At 36.7% G+C, this 17,105-nt stretch overlaps 1 protein-coding gene across 20 annotated transcripts in view; it reads left to right on the forward strand.

Moving 5' to 3' along the window:
• The window catches only part of ROBO2 (roundabout guidance receptor 2), a 1,684,719-nt gene that overhangs the window by 1,650,409 nt on the left and 17,205 nt on the right, over nucleotides 1–17,105 (forward strand). For all 20 annotated transcript variants that reach the window (XM_044251123.1, XM_044251119.1, XM_044251120.1 and 17 more), the window contains 2 exons: nucleotides 4,926–5,186; nucleotides 10,063–10,268. In XM_044251123.1, the coding sequence (XP_044107058.1) occupies nucleotides 4,926–5,186; nucleotides 10,063–10,268 (467 nt within the window). The remainder of the gene's footprint in view (nucleotides 1–4,925; nucleotides 5,187–10,062; nucleotides 10,269–17,105) is intronic.

Raw genomic sequence — 17,105 nt, forward strand, 5'->3', positions numbered from 1 at the left:
GCTATACTTAAAGATTGGCAAGCTTTTGTCGGTGTTGAACTGTATTGTATTTTTATTAGTAATTCGCTATTTGTATGTGGCCTTTAGCTAGTTCACATGCAACATTGATTTGTTGTCATCTTTCCCATTATTTACCAGGCAAGACAGATAATATGATGCCTCATACTTCATTGACAATATAAAAACAAAAAACAGAACAAAACAAAACAAAAAAAGCTTTTCTAGGAATGGTTGGCCAAAAGACCTTTGGTTTGGCATCAGGAGCATTTTCAGTCGTCTTTATGTTACGACAAGAAAAAATATAGCCTGGGTGGCTAAGTCTGTTAAGCATCTGACTCTTGGTTTCAGCTCAGGTCATGATTTCAACGTCGTGGTTCTCAGTGTCTTGAGAGCAAGCCCCACGTTGGGCTCCTCCAGTCAACACAGTCTGCTTAGGACTGCCATACAACAAACACCCAGTGCTTATCACAGCAAGGGCACACCTTACTTCCCATCACCTATTTCACCCATCCCCCCACCCGCCTCCCCTCTGGTAACCTCAGCTTGTTCTCTAGAGTTAAGAATCTGTCTTGGTTTGTCTCTCTCTCTTTTCTCCCTTTGCTCCTTTGTTTTGTATGATTGAAATCATATGGTATTTATCTTTCTCTGACTGACTTAGTTCACATTGCATTATACTCTCTACCTCTAGCCATGTCATCAAAATCATAAACATTCTTATTGATGAATCAGTTTGTGTGTTTTCATTCCAAATCAATAAATAGGCTTATCATCTACTATTTTTAAAGTATCATGTCCAGTGTGGCTAGACAAGAGTAATTGAATGTCATAATTTTAATGTAGCATAAATCCACTTGAGGAAAAGATACTATTAGCATGTGAAAGGTTAAATTCTCAAAAAAATTAGACAATAGTTAAAGAAACCAACATTGGAAATGGCATAACATAGTGGAAAATAAATTTTCAAGTGAATGTGCAAAAATGTCAGTGCAAGTCAGAAGAGTAATATATCAGTGCTAGTTGGCCTCATCTGGAAAATCTTTATAAAAGATATGGAATATCGCCTGTAGCTTGAAGGATTTGTAAGATTAAGGTAGATGAAACTGGAGAAGTACAGTTCATTCAAAATAAGTTGAATAATTTCAAGCAATAGACCATGATGGAAAAGTATCAAAAAAAAGAAAAAAGAAGAAGAAGAAGGAGAAGGACAGGGACAGGGACAAGGAGGGAGGGGGAAGGAGAAGGAGAAGAAAGAGAAGAAAAAGATTATTATAATGATGAAGAAAACAATTTATTTTGAGTAGAAAATTCTTGTTCAGAGAAAAACCATCAAAAAAGGTAGGTGGACACTTAGACATATTTAGTGCATAGAAGAGAATGAACAGAAGTGAATGTTTGATTAAAACAATTCTGATGTTTCCGTAGATGAGTTTATATGTGGTATAAAGGATTGATTAGCGGATGGGAAAAATCGGAAGCACTGAATCCAGATCGGACCACGGGTGACAAACTTTGTACACAAAAAAATCTTTTTTTCCCCCCCAAACGAAATCTAACTATGATCTCCAACATATGAAACAGATCAAAATGGCATAATTTTGGAGCAATGTATTTTTTCAGGGCAGATTGGTACTTACATATTTGATGGGAATATGAGTTTAACCAATGGTATTTTCCAGTATAAAAAAACTGTCATCTGTAACAAATTAAAGTGGGCCCGCTTACGCTACAATATAGAAGACATTTTGACAGAGCTATCCCTATCAGAGTGTACGAGGCTGCTGAAACACGCTCTTCAGTTCACAGCTCACCAGGTAGATTATTCAGGTAGCCTCAACAAGAGAGGAAAATAGCACTGCTACTGATGATGAGGTTTATTCCCTGTAAAAAACCACTCAGGGACCATCCATCACTTACAGTCCTTCTCAGGGCTGATGAGGCCCCAGGTGATCTGGCACATCGTCACCTCCCCTGCCTCAACTGTGCCCAACTCTATTTGTTGTTATTAAATTGATACATAAATATAAATATATATTGATATTTATATTGATATATTTATTATATCATATTTATTATGTCATATTGATATTATATATATCAGTTATTAAATTGATATATAAATAATAAATATATAAATAAATTCAAATACTGTGATCTTTTCTCTTTTTCTGGGCCACCTTTTAGAACAACCCCTTTTCCTATAGTCAGCATAGCCTTGCCCTACTGCCGATCTAGTTTCAGCCCACCGTCTCCCTATTCCTGTAGTACCTGCTATTGCTGATTAATTGCTTGGTACCAGTCTGCCCTACTGGATGCCTGCTCTGTAAATAGATGCAGTTTTCTGATACAGGGTTGTCGAATAAATGGGTGATTAACGCAAGGATTTTTTTTAAAATAGACTTTATTTTTTAGATCAGTTTTAGGTTAACTACAAAACTGACAAAAAGTACAGAGATTTCCCAGACACTCCCTGTCCCCACACGTGCAGAGCCTCTGCCACTATCTACTTTCCCAATAAAGTGATACACTGTTAAACTGATGAACCTGCATTGATATATGAGCATCATACAAAGTCCATTAGGATTTATTCTTGGTGTACATTCTATGTGCTTGGACCAATCTATAATGACACATATCTACCATTATAATATCATATAGAGCAGTTGGTCATAAAAATCCTCCATGCTTTGCCTATTCATCCTTCCCTTCCTTTGACTTCTGGCAATCACTGATCTTTTTACTGTCTCCATAGTCTTGCCTTTTCCAGAATGTCATGTACTTGGAATTATACAGTATGTAGACTTTGCGGATTGACGTCTTTCACTTAGTAATGTGCATTTAAGTTTCCACCAGTTCTTTTCATGGCTTCATGGTTCATTTATTTTTAGCGCTAAATAATATTCCATTATCTGGAAAAACTTAGAATTTGGCCTTTCAGTGAATTTTGTCACAGTTCATTTATCCATTCACCCACCGAAGGACATCTGAGTTGCTGCCAAGTTTTGGCAATTATGAATGAAGCTGCTACAAACACCCGTGTATAGGTTTTTAAATAAATTTAGTTTTAGACAAGGTAAGTAAAGACACTTCAGTAAAAATATTCAAGAATCATCTGAACATTTACAAGTTAGCATTTGTAAGGGAGAGGATACACTTGTGTGTGTGTGTGTGTGTGTGTGTGTGTGTGTATTTATAATAGTCATTTGATTTTTCATTCCTTTAATGAAATCTTCTATATACTAGAAATTGTATTTGGTGCTGGAAATGCAAAGTTGAGAATTAGAGTTCTTGAATTTAAAGATCTCATAAAACAGTAGGAAAAACCAGAAACAAATAATCCCAGTAGGGGCTCCTGGGTGGCTCAGTCAGTTAAGCATCTGCTTTCAGCTCAGGTCATGATCCTGGGATCCTGGGATCAAGTCATGCATTGAGCTCCCTGTTTGGTGGGGAGCCTGCTTCTCCTTCTCCCTCTGCCTGCCACTTCCCCTGCTTTTGAGTTCTCCCTCTGTTTCAAATAAATAAATAGAATATCTTTTAAAAATATAATATGGAGAGTACCACAATGTACATATTTTAGAGTTATAATCAATTCCATATGGTGGAGGCAGAGAAGACTTCACAAAACTGCTGGCATTTGAACTGAATCAAAGGAAGAGCGGGAGCTCACAGGCAGATGATCTGAGAATAGTTATATACAGACCCAGAGTTTAGAAAAAAATACACAGTAGGCTGATGTTGGGGAAATAGTGTGAAATTAAGCTAGAAAGATGGGCTGATCAGATGGGGAAGGGTCTTTTAGGCCCTGCTAATGAATTTGAACTTTTTCTTATATTAGTGATAACCACTGAGTAATTCAAAGTACATGTGTGATGGAAATTAAGATTTTAGAAATATAATCCCTTTGTCTGTATGGACTATAGGATAAAAAAGATGAAGATGGTATCACAATAGACTAGGAGAGCTAATGGGCTAGTTCACATCAGAATGATTCTGATCTGTGATTATGGAAGTAAAGGGGAAGTAGGAGATTCAGTAGATATTTAAGAAGTGGAATTTATAGAACAATTACATTCAATAATATTGTTTATCCTATCCTTAAACCTCCCTTTAAAAGGATCTTTTTGATTAATGAAAATAATACTATATGGAGAAGGTGTAAATAGAAATGCCACTGAGAGATATTATGTCACAATGAAAACTGTTTGGATTAGTTCTCTATATTCTCTGACCAGAGTCCTTAAAAGCACACTGCTTTTATAAATTATTATTTTCCTTTTTAATATATATTTTATTAGGCTGGCTTTTGAACCTCTGTTTTATAGATTTTAGATGTCAAGATACAAGGAGCTGTGAGTTTCCACTGAGAAAATCAGAGAATTAAAAGCATCTAAGGGCCATTGAATACATTTTGTAACATAAAATCTTAATGATTAACATGTCATATGGACTGAAAGGTTGGCATAGATCTAGAATAAGAGTAAGTTAAATTCTCAGACACTTGTTTGACAATCAATCTTGGCGTGTTCCGTTTGGTATACAAGGATAAACAGCAGAAGAAAGTAGTTAAATCTACAAGCACTAAATTAATTCATTAATTGTCTTTAATTAGCAATTTGGGTTTTCCACGCGAGTAACTTTGTTGGGAAGTTATTGCCTTTTGTAACTGTGGGGTAACAATTAGCTAATAAGATCTTCCAAGAATAAATTGAGATATTGAGATAGCAGATGTCATTATAATTAGAAATTAAGATAACAGCCAGGTGATTTACTGTGGCAGCACCAACAAATTGAAATCAGGATGAAATCAACTAAGAGAACATAGAGGGTGCTGTTGTTCCCATTGTGGTTGCTATGAATTGCCTGTATCATTGTGTGGATGTTTACGTGTTTATGTATCAATATGCTTTTTTTTTCTCATTAAACTTTAGGTATGACAGTGATAGCTGGTGCCCGCCATTACCGGTACAAACATACTTACACCAGGGTATGGAAGATGAACTGGAAGAAGACGATGATCGTGTCCCAACACCTCCTGTCCGAGGCGTGGCTTCTTCTCCCGCTATTTCCTTTGGACAGCAGTCCACTGCAACTCTTACTCCATCCCCCCGGGAAGAGATGCAGCCCATGCTGCAAGCTCACCTGGATGAGTTGACAAGAGCCTATCAGTTTGATATAGCCAAGCAAACATGGTAAATATTCTTGTCAGGTCAGGGGACCCAGCACAGGGATTGAGGAAACGTTCCTTTGCAATACATTCACAAGGAGTTCTCATAGGACTATACAGCTGGGGGTTAGAAGCACTTTTGTGCAACTCAATCATCCGGATAAAGAAATTAGTTTAGGATACATTAAATTTTTTTTTCTTTTTTTGGTGCAAAATGGTGGTTTATTAAAGCATGGGGACAGGACCCGTGGGCAGGAAGAGCTGCTGCCCCGGGTTGTAAGGGGGGTACCCTGTGGTTGGGGGAAGGTGAGGGGAAGGGAGGTTTCAATGGAGTTTTCATATGCTAAAGAGGGCCTATAAGGGGCCAGGATATCAGAGGCCTACTGGAGGCCTTGCCCTTGCTGCTTGATCAATGTTGTCTTTAGACCAGCCATTAACATTAAGATAGTTGGGAGACTTTTTGGTGGGATGTCACAATCCTGCTATTAATCGTCTTTGTTAGTGAGATTTAGGACATTTGTAAGCCAAGGGAGACTCCTGTCTAGCAGGATTGTGAGCTCTGCAAGTTAACTATTTGCTTATTGTTCATGGCAGTCACAGCTGCCTGAGGGATGCTACATTAAATAATTTGATCAAAGTCATATAACTGGTTAAAGAGTAAACCGGGGCAAGAATTTCAGATCTGCTGAATTTCAGGCTAAACTGCTTTTGGCTACACCAGAATCTTTTCTAATTTACAGGTTAGCTCCATTTAGCTTATCCTTGAACTCACTTCCAAAGCCATAATAAAAGACTCCTTTTAGATTCTTCAAAGTGCCTGTGATTAATTCTGTATGTGGTTGTGAATATGTAAATGTAAGCTTCTGCAAATCACATATGGTCAGTGTCAGTTAATAAAAGATACTTGGGCTGAATTAAATGAGACAGAAAAAAAAACCCACCAGTAATATAGTAGATGCCTTAAAAAAATAACAACTAGAATAAATTACAAATCCCAAATTCTTTTCTTTCTAATCAACTCACACCCTCTCCTAAGGTAGAGATGGCAATCTACTTGGGTATCCTGTGCAAGCATGGGAAGAAAACAAGTGGGACAAGATCTCACAATTTTATACAAGTTTTTTCATGTGCTCTCTCTTCTCCCAAATAGTGACAGATTAAATCTGACTCTTGAAATCTCAGTGGCATACCTCTGATTATCTTCTATTGATTTCCAGGATGCACTTCAAGTTAAATTTTTATGAAATACAATTTCCTTTTCTTTTTGATAGTTTTAGATACTGGATAGTTGATAATGAGATAGATCTTGTTCTTAGTGTTAATGAACTATTTCTTTTAAAAGTACAACAAAATACACAAAGAGATACTAAAACCAGGCCAATCATATGAAGCGAATTACAAACATAGGTTCTTTTCCTAGAACCGTTTCTAGACATCTTTTTTCTCAATGATCTGATGTTTTTCAAAGGCCAAAGACAATCTACTGTTAAATAGTATTATTTTGCATCAGGCAAAATAAAATACCTCTATTTAAGTTGAAGCCCACTACTTCAAGAGCCAAAGGATTTCCCTCAGGCTAACTAATAATAACCATGTACTTAGTCATTTATGGCACAGATTCTAGCTCAGGTGTTCTCAAATTTGATGCATTTTGTAGTCATCTGGATAATTTTAAAATGTAGTGATACCTAAATGCCACCCCTATATATTCCAGATTGATCTGGTATTTGACTGAGTGCAGTTGTGGTTGGAACCACTGCCACCGCCCCTACTTACTATCTGTATGACAGTGGGCAACTTGCTCAACCTTTCTGTTCTTCTACCATTTATAAAATGATGATCCTAATACCAATTAGCTCATATACAATGTGAGAGCAGAGTCTCCAAGACCATCCTCCGCTCTAAGAATTAACAAGAGGAAGCCATAGAAATCACTGAATACCATGACACTGAAAGTTATGGTTTATATAGAAAAGATACAGATTAAAATCTTCTAAAAGAAGAGATGCACAGGACAGAATCCGGGAAAGTTCCAAAGCTCGAACTTCCAGTGGTCTTCTCCCAGTGGATTTGTAGAAAACATTACTTTCCCAGCAACAATGTAGGACAATATGCATAGAGTATTGCTAACTAGGGAAACTCATACGAACCTTGAGTTTCATGGTCTTTCTTGCAGCTTTGTCACATAGACATGGTTGGTTATCTGCATAGCTGACTTCAGTCTCTAGTCCCTCCAGAAGGCAAGCTGACACCATGTGACTGAAAGCCCCCATCAGAAATCACATTGTTAGACTTTCTGGAGAAGCCTAAGGTCTCCAGATGAACAAAGACACTCCTATCAGATAGGACATTCTAAAACTTAGAGAGAGATTACCTCCCTGGAGCACATGGCAAAAGCCTAACTTCTCTTTGGACAAGGTAAATTCTTTATTACACATCACAGTTTTTTGTGAAAATTAAATGAGTTCCACTTAGTTCAGTTGGTAGAGCATGGGACTCTTAATCTTGAGGTTGTGAGTTCTAGCCCCACATTTGGTGTAGAGATGACTTAAAAATAAAATCATTTTTAAAAAAAGAGAGTTAAATGAGTGTGCTCTTATACAGGACATAGTCCAGTATCTAGCTGTATTAGAGCTTTTATTCTTCAGAAGGGCTCAGGTTTTCACCTGAATTTTTTATTGCTATCTTGCCACTCTTAAAAGAGCATCACCTTCAGTGTGTGTTGCATAGATCTTTACAAAATGAGTGGACAAACAAGTTCTTCACCTGCTCCAGGTACCTGTAGGGAAAACCCTGTTTCTTTCACTGAGTATGTTTCTGTTCAACCCAACAATTTTCCAGGGTGTCATTAGCGACCTCCTTTGTAGAAGTTATGAGCCCATATGTGCTCCTGTAGGATCTCGCCCTTCAGGAACAAAATGCCCTCCTCTTCTGAGGTGCACATTGGCATCACAGGAGGAACATTTTAAAAATGCTAATTCCCACACTCCACCTCCAGGGATTCTGTTCATATGGACCCATGCAGTGCTTAGTACAGTGCTTGTCACTACAAGAGATCTACAAATGTTTTGCACCCTCTTATTTCAGTTTATCTCCTACTTCTGCTCATCTGGAGGAGTCCATTTTACACCTTAATGTGTATTTGTTCCATTCAAGAGTTGTCAGCAATGCTGTAGAACTAGAATGTCAGTTTCTTTGGTTCTTTCCAGGACAAAAGTACACACCATTAGAGAAAAATGAATCATGTATATAAATACCACCTAGTATTCTCTTGCTTATGACTTGATTCAGTCCATCCTTAATTCACAAATAGAATTTGAGGCAGCATTTACAAGATGTCATTATCAACATTCAAGATTTTCTGTACCAGTAGTTTAGAAACTTTCTGATTTTTGCATGAATGAGCTATGATGAATGTCAGATAAAGACTTGGGACTTCAGATGCCTGATCTGTGAAATTAAAAATGGGGATCCCAGAACTAACATCTTGGGGGAGGTTGTTTTGTTTTGTTTTAACATTGAAAGATGTAGAATGTTGTTACATTGGAGTTGGTTGCAAGATCAAGAATGCACTTGGGGGGGTGCCTGGGTTAAAGCCTCTGCCTTCAGTTCAGGTCATGATACAGTCCTGGGATTGAGGGCTCTGCTCAATCGGTCTCTCTGCTCAGCGGAGAGCCTGCTTCCTCCTCTCTCTCTCTGCCTGTGTCTCTGCATGCTTGTGATCTCTGTCTGTCAAATAAATAAACTTAAAAAAAATACACTTGGGAGAGGAATATTAAAGAAATTCTGGAAAAATGAAGTATTTTCCCTCAAAATGCAAGTGTTAAAAATCATCTTGTATCTTTAATTCAAAAATGCATAACACTTGACTTACATGTGCCTTAAATAGCCTATGTCTTTTAAATACTTTGCATGGATGCAAAAAAAAAAAAAGACAATGTGTTAGTACATGTGGTATATTCACTCTTTAATGACAGTAACTGATAACAATGACTTTCATATATATCATGGCCTTTATAATTTAGAAGAAACTCTTAAGTAGTTGCAAAATGGATCAACTGAACCCTAGTGTCCAGCCATGCCATTTGAAATAAGTGACTTAAGCTGGAATTTCACTTTAATAGATTCTAAAAAGGGAATAATACAAGTTCTGCCTACTTCACAAGGTCGAGGTTAAAGTTACATATGCATTGCAAAGGGTGTGTTAACACACCTCATGTTGCAAACACAGAGAGTGCTAAGATGAATCTTCCACGTTTGAGGTGTTTTAGACTTTAGTGGGTAAAACAGAGGCATAAATAAGTAGCTAGAACATAAAGGAGCCATTCCTACTTTAAACTGGGTTACAGTAGATAACACCACTCAGCTTGATTCATGGGTGGGGAGGGGGATGTGTAGGAAGAAAGCCTTGAAAGACAGGCACTGTCTTTCTGGCTGGGAGAGGGGTTATTGGTATTAACCCTTCATGTGACATTTTTTTCTTTGTAAGGGTAGCAGTTCACAGAGATTAAACAGGCCAAGTAGAATTTTGACACTAAACTGTAAACCAAATTATTATATTTGGGGGGACCAAAAAAAAAAAGCTTTAAGCAGCTATTTGTGGCAAATACTCATATTCTCCTTTGGATGATTTATTTGCACAAAAATGTTGGATCTGTATTTTTCTCTGTGTATTGTCCTATAAATACCAATGGAAGAGTATACAATCAATACTGTTGTTGTTTTGTTGACTAGCCATGTATACATAGCCCGTTGTCTCTGCTGAAATGTAAGAAAGCACTGTAATCTCCAAAATTAGTTAATAGAAAGCAAGAAGACAGAATGAGTCGCCATCACATGCTGTGTAATTCTAATTTGGTAGGATGTTAATGAATTCTCTTTCTCCCCTATTTGAATTCTAGGCACATTCAAAGCAATAATCAACCTCCACAGCCCCCGGTTCCACCATTAGGTTATATGTCCGGAGCCTTGATTTCCGATTTGGAAACAGATGTTCCAGATGATGATGCGGACGATGAGGAGGAAGCTTTAGAAATTCCCCGGCCCCTGAGGGCACTAGAGCAGACACCCGGATCCAGTATGGACAATCTAGACAGCTCTGTGACAGGTAACGGAACTGATTTAATAGGAATAACTGACCTATTTATAACATTAAAATGCATCAGAAATCAAATACTTTCTTATGTAAGATTTATTCCACTCCAGCTATTTCTATAACATTTTAAATATGTTAATATTAAACACAAAATTCAAAAAGGATTTGGAAATACTTTTGCTTTGCTGCAAAAATGATAAGAAAATTCATGAATTTTAAAAAGCTTTAAAGACATGAAAGAAAACTCAATTATATCCAGGGCTTTCATGAAAAGTTCACTCTGCTGGGGAACCAAGTCTATTACATAAAAAACCTTGACTTTTAAAAATGATATATTTTGTTTATCAGGAGCTACATACAAAGTGAATGCAATCTTAAGACGCCTCTCAATATTTCACTCTGTAAAATCATTCACTGATGAAAATAAGCAAGTCTTCAGAATGAGCCTCTCTAAGGTTGCACAAGGTATTATTTTTGGAATGGAGAAAATGTATAGTGAGATAAGCCATACATTTACGCATTTCATATCTTTGGATTCAATAATTGCTCCTCTTCCAAGAAATATAGTTATTTTTGCTGTTTACTCCTTCGGCGTCCTCTGCTTTGCTCACCATGTGAACGGTAGCAGTTGCTGCTCTCCTAGGATGATCCCAGGACTGCAACATATTGCCAAGGATTTAAGTTTATCCCATTTTGTTGAAAAAACCTGAATCCTAATATGTACACAGTGAATATGGAGAAACACAAAAATTTCATCTTTTATTCCAGTAGGTACCCCTTCTTTGACACACATGCACAAATGTCTCCTATAGGATAGAAAGACATAATCACCATAAGCGTAGATCTTGCTTTTGCCTGGCATTGGGTCTTCTCAGAAAATCGCCCTTTTCTGTTTTCTTCTTGATAATATCATCTTCATCCTTGGAGGCATTTATCACGGTTTCATTTCATTCATTTGTACTCCAACACTCCCAACTTACATAGATCTCGCACTACGCCTTAGAGTTCAGCCAGCACTGAGGGAAACTTCTTTATGGCAGTGATAGAGAAGGATAAAGACCTATATGTTTCTTCTATATGCCTTCCTGAGTAACACAATGTGTGATGCATGAGTCCACTATTTTTGTTTGTTTGTTTTGCGCCTTACCTGGGAGCTGTATGCTTGCCAGGCTAATTAAGATTTAAGAACTGCAGATATACTGCTGTGATTTCAAATCCTGATCCAACTAAAGGTGGCAGAGCAAAAGTTTAAATCTTTGAATGCAGAGAGCTAACTTATTAGTGCACTATTATGTTAAGCCCCTTTGCCTGAATTTGTAGCATAATCTTCAGGGTAAAATTCTGCATATTTTTGCATATCTCACTAATGATACTGAACTCTTTTCCATTAGGAATGCAGTAAGAATTGCAATAATAACACACCAAAAAAAGGCAGTTATAACCTATCTAGTTCTTTTATTAAATATATAGTGTCAGAGGTGATAAATACATCTATAAGCCTGCCATTTCATACGTTTCCATGGTCACCTGTTAGTAACATGTTAGGGTATTTAATGTGAATGTGGTTAAAACCAATCTGCCTCTCTCCTTGTAGTGAGTATACTGTTCATTTCAAATGAAGCTTTTATTGCTAAGAAAACAGTCTGTTTTCCTCCTTGAATTCACTGCTTAATTACTGCCGTGTATAAAAATCTCAGGGTTTCTAAGTATGTATTACATGATGAATTTACCCTATGAATAATACATCATCTCAGTGAAAGAACTTGTACTCTACAAAAAGTAGCCAAATCTTTAAAAAAGCCAAACTCTTTACTTTTTTCTTCTCCCTTTTTTTTTTTTTTTTGGCTCTGTGATAACTATGTGGGAAAGGTATGATCAAAGATTTAATTTGTCTGCTAGTATATAAGTATAATGTAAGTAAATATAAATTAAAATAAGAGCAAATATGTTTTCTCAAAAAAGTATGTGTGCGTAGGAAGCATGGGTGAGTGTATAGATGTGTGTGTGAGAGAGTATAGATAGGGTTTGTGGTTTTATCTGCATGTGAATGTATGCAAGGGTGTGTGTGTGTGAGTGTAAATAGAATTTTAACTGTATTAGAGTGTGTGTGCACATGCACACATGTACGTGTACATGGAGATGGCCCCGAGGTTAATGTATGTACCAACCAAATGTTTTGGAAATCAACATACTGATGTATATTATTCTAACGTGTTTATGTTTTCTTCAGACACTTAAAGCTAGCTTAATGGTGCTAAATGAGGTAGGCAATAAAACAGACACTGTTTCCATTGGCATTTTATGTTTTTAAGATGGTAAGTGCCCACAGAGAGGATTCTGATCTTACTGTAAATTACTTGGGGTTCTAAATTTGTCTGTGGTATGAGGAAATCAGGCATTTACTTTGACTTAAATCGCCTGGTAGAGATTTTCACTTTCATGAAACTAATAACCATTTTTATTAAATGGAACAAACAGTTCTATTCCATTCCTTGAAACTCTAAAGCCAACCAGAATGACAGTCCAATGATAACACAGAGATGGGTTAATAAGCCTATGTATTCAGGATTTTACTTGCTATATTACATTCCAGCCTTAACCACATTAAGTAATATCAGCAGCTAATAAGGTGCCCAACCCAGCTTTATAAAAAAGTAATTATATTAATTCCCAATATTTTCATAACAACAAAGTAATTTGTGATGGACCTCTTTAATTTTGAAATAATGGGTCATGAATGGAAAAGCAAGAAGAGAGGAAAATATCTACAAAAAGTTTCATATGCCATAATCTCATGTCTTCGCCTGGCTGGGCTGCTATAACAAAAGGCAGTAGACTGGGTGGCTTAAACAACAAGTATTTATTTCTTACAGTTCTGGAGGCTGGGAAGTCCCAAGATCTAGGTGCCAGGAGATTTGATTCCTAGTGAGTTCCTCTTTCTAGCTAGCAGACAGCCATCTTTGTGCTGTGTTCTTACATGGTAGAGAGAGACAGCAAACTCTTGTCTCTTTCTCTCTCTCTTTTTCAAGATTTTACTTATTTATTTGATGAGAGAGAGAGTGAGAAAGCCATAGAGCACAAGCAGGGCGAACAGCAAAAGGAGAAGGAGATGTAGGATCCCCACTGAGCAGGGAGCCCCATATGAGGCTCAATCCCAGGACCCTGGAATCATGACCTGAGCCAAAGGCAGATGCTTAATTCACTGAGCCACCCAGGCGCCCTAGCTTCTTTTTGTAAAGTCACTGATCCAATTGTGATGAACTCACATCCATGGCCTCATCTAAACCTAATTGCCCCCCCCAAACACCCCACCTCCTTATACATTAGGGATTAGGGTTTCAACACATGGATTTTAGGGAGAAATCAACATTTGGTTTCCAAAACTCAGTAATGTGGAAAATGTATTTACAAACCTGTTATACTATATTTATTCCCACCACAAACTTTTTTTTCAAAGATTTTATTTGTTTATTTGAGAGAGGGAGAGTGTGTGTGTTGAGAGGGCAGGAGTCAGATGAGGAGCAGAGGAAGAAGCAGGCTCCCCCCTGAGCAGGGAGTCTGATGCGGGACTCGATCCCAAGACCCTGGGATCATGACCCGAGCCAAAGACAGACACTTAACCGACTCAGCCATTCAGACGCTGTCCCCCCGCACCCCACCAACAACAAACATTTATCAGATGTCTATTCCTTCTTATCTGTTGACTAGGAATTTAAATATAATAATGATAATGATAATAATGCTATCAAGAAGAAGAAGAATAGCTTGCACATATATAGCCCTTAGTAGGTACAAGACACTATCCAAGGAAGTGGCCAGCTTTTCTGTTGTGGCTTCATGGGTTAAGAATATTTTCTACATTTTTAAAGGATTCTAAGAAAATATGGAACAAACAAAAACAAAAAAGACAGCAAAGCCTCAAATATAAGGTATCTGACACCTCATAGAAAAGTCTGCAGATCCTTGTTGTAAAGTTTTAACATATATTAATTCATTAACTGCCACAACCCTGTTTTTGTTCTCATTTTATAGAAAAGGAAATTGGGCCACAGAGGAGTTCAAAGTATTTTTAAAGTTACCCACGTGATAAATGGCAGAACAATTTTCAAAATCAATTGTTCTCGCTCTTATGATAAATTATCATGATCCCTTCTCTGGATATGCCCAACTTTTTTTTTTTTTTTTAAATCTCTGAATTTAACATATTTAAGAAGAAAATGATTTCCTGGCCTATTACTTAACATATGGATCTCTGTCTCTCTCTCATCTCTCTGCTCTGTCTTCCTTTCTGTGTGTATGCGTATGTGTGTTTATACACGTATGAATAAAAATGTACACATATCCGCACAGAAATACAACATACAGTTTTATCTCTGGAAACATTAGCCCTTACTCTCTATACGCTTGATCAAGATTTTAAAAATCTTAATTTTTAGATGTAGCTTTTATTATTTATTTTCTTATATTTAGTTTATATTCAGTTATAGTGACTCATGTTAACAAAAATCAACTGTAGCAGCACTTTTTATAGGAAATCTCCTTTTTAATTTAATTCATACTATAATTTAACCCATTTGGTTATAATAAAGTATAAAACTATCTTGATTATAGCACATCACACTCTGTTTGGGGCTAGAAAGTAAACACCCAGAGTGTTTCAGTCTTCAGGAATATGCTTGCTATATTTCCTCCTTAATGCCAAATCCACCATTTTGGGGTAACAGGACAGGGAGGGGAGTTAAGGCTTCTTTCTGTATCTTCCATGATGGGAGTCCAGGGTAAGTGTTTCCTGAATTTAATGACTCCACCACAGGAAAAAAGAAACAGAAGGCAATGTGAGAGAGGACAGAGGGAAAATGGCCTGTACCTGGTGCCAAGATTCTAACTGCTTCACTGATCACAGAAAGTACAATGGAGAGTGAGTGCCATGAAGTGAAACGAATAAAAGTTTCCTTAACTGCTGGACCCCACATAAATATTATGGCTGAAAGGAAATCGTGGCTTTATATTTTCTTGATTTTATGTCCTTGAAGGTTTTTACTGGAACTCCCAAACCAGATTTTTTTGAAAACAATAAAACCTGGCAGCCTCACCACCTTCCTTGACCACACAGCTTTTAGAGAATTGGCCACTCAACAGTGTGACCTGATGCCTTGCTTTTGTTGCACAAACTCAAGGAAAATATTTTAGAATTGGGGGAATTTCAGAGATAAGGCTACAAATAATTAAATCACTTTCTTAGGCTACTTCAACAGCTGTGACGTATTTAAAAAGAAATTAAACATATACTTCAGAATTTAACAGATAAAAGGGTAATAACATATATTCTATTTTTATCTGAGTGGGACAAGTTAACAGGTGCCATATGTCCCAAGGAAGAAATTTTGTAATGACTTATTTTGCTTTCCATATATACTACATATTCTTTCCCTCTGAGAAATGCAGGTGGAATCCTTGCATATTTAATATGTTTGAGTGAAAGAAGGATTTCTAAAGATTAGAGATGTTTTCCTACGTTTAAGCAGAGGTCAAGATCTGGATTGATTTGTCCAAAGACACTTAGAGCTGAAGATTTTATTTAACAGATATTTAGACTGATTGCACTTAATAAGGAGAGTTCCTGGATTAAATATTGGCTGAAAAAATGGGGGACAGCCAGTTTTTGTATCTCATAAAAATGGTAATGCAACAATTAGCAGGGTCATATTATAAAGCACAGACTTTACTCTAGCTTAATGGATCTAAGGATAAGCATTTATCAGCAAGGAAGGACTTAGCATAAAGCGACATGTAAATGAATTGATGACTGATCATAAATTAATTTTAGTGCTGAAGATGTAATATAGACACAGCAAGATGCCATTTTATCATGGTATTTTACTGCTCAGTAACATTTGAGCAACAACTTAATGTCCTATATGCAGTTCTTCTTTAATAGCTTGAATAAATTTGAGATATTTTTGGCCTTTCAGCAACTTTAAACCTGAGAAATTTCCAAAGATTGAAAATGTAAACACAAATAAATTTGGCTATGTGACATAAATTCATTTTTCATTAAATGTTTAAATATGTATTGATGATGTTTGGGGCTATAACATGTCAAATTGGTATGGATTGCTTATAATTTGTAAAGAATCTCTACCTGAACTCATTCACTTGGTGTTCATTTTAATTTTTATGTTTCTATTTACATCTAGGAAAGTAAAACCCTTTTACTTTCTTGCTTACTTTCTAATTCGTGAATCAATGTGTTCCTTTCCTACCTATCATTGTCTTCTTTTATTTTAATGGTTTCCACAAATGGTCAGATCATTCCTGATGCTTAAATCTAAAGAAAGAGCAAGAATAGTAGCCACAGAGAGGTGAAATCAGTGATTGTTAAACAAATGTAACAATTTTATAGCATGCAAGGAATTTAATATATGTTCTATACTTTTTTCTCCATGGTATATTGCAAATTTTCTTTTAAAATATTCCCCACCAGTATCCCCATTCTGTAGATCGTACTTAAATAGAGAAAAGGGGCTATCAAAAATAAAGAGTGAGGGACAAAGAAGAAAGAAAATTTATTGCCTTCTTCTGTTTCCTTCTTGCCCTCCATTTTGAAGGTAAACAATACTGTACTAACCTGAGGGCACTTGCCCCTCTTTAGGTTGGGGTAATGTGACTTCCTCATGCTCACCAAGGCCAAGCCTGTGTAGCATTTATCTTTTCAACTTTGAAGTCATCTCTCTAGTTTCTTAGCTCTTACATGGAGTAGCAAAGAAAACAGAGCTGTTGTTCTTTCTATATTGACCAAAACCTACCCAAAGCCATATCTTCCATGCTACTCTCTCTTCCCATGGAAAG

Source organism: Neovison vison, chromosome 6 (assembly GCF_020171115.1).
Source record: "Neovison vison isolate M4711 chromosome 6, ASM_NN_V1, whole genome shotgun sequence".
NCBI classification, from domain to species: Eukaryota; Metazoa; Chordata; class Mammalia; order Carnivora; family Mustelidae; genus Neogale; species Neogale vison.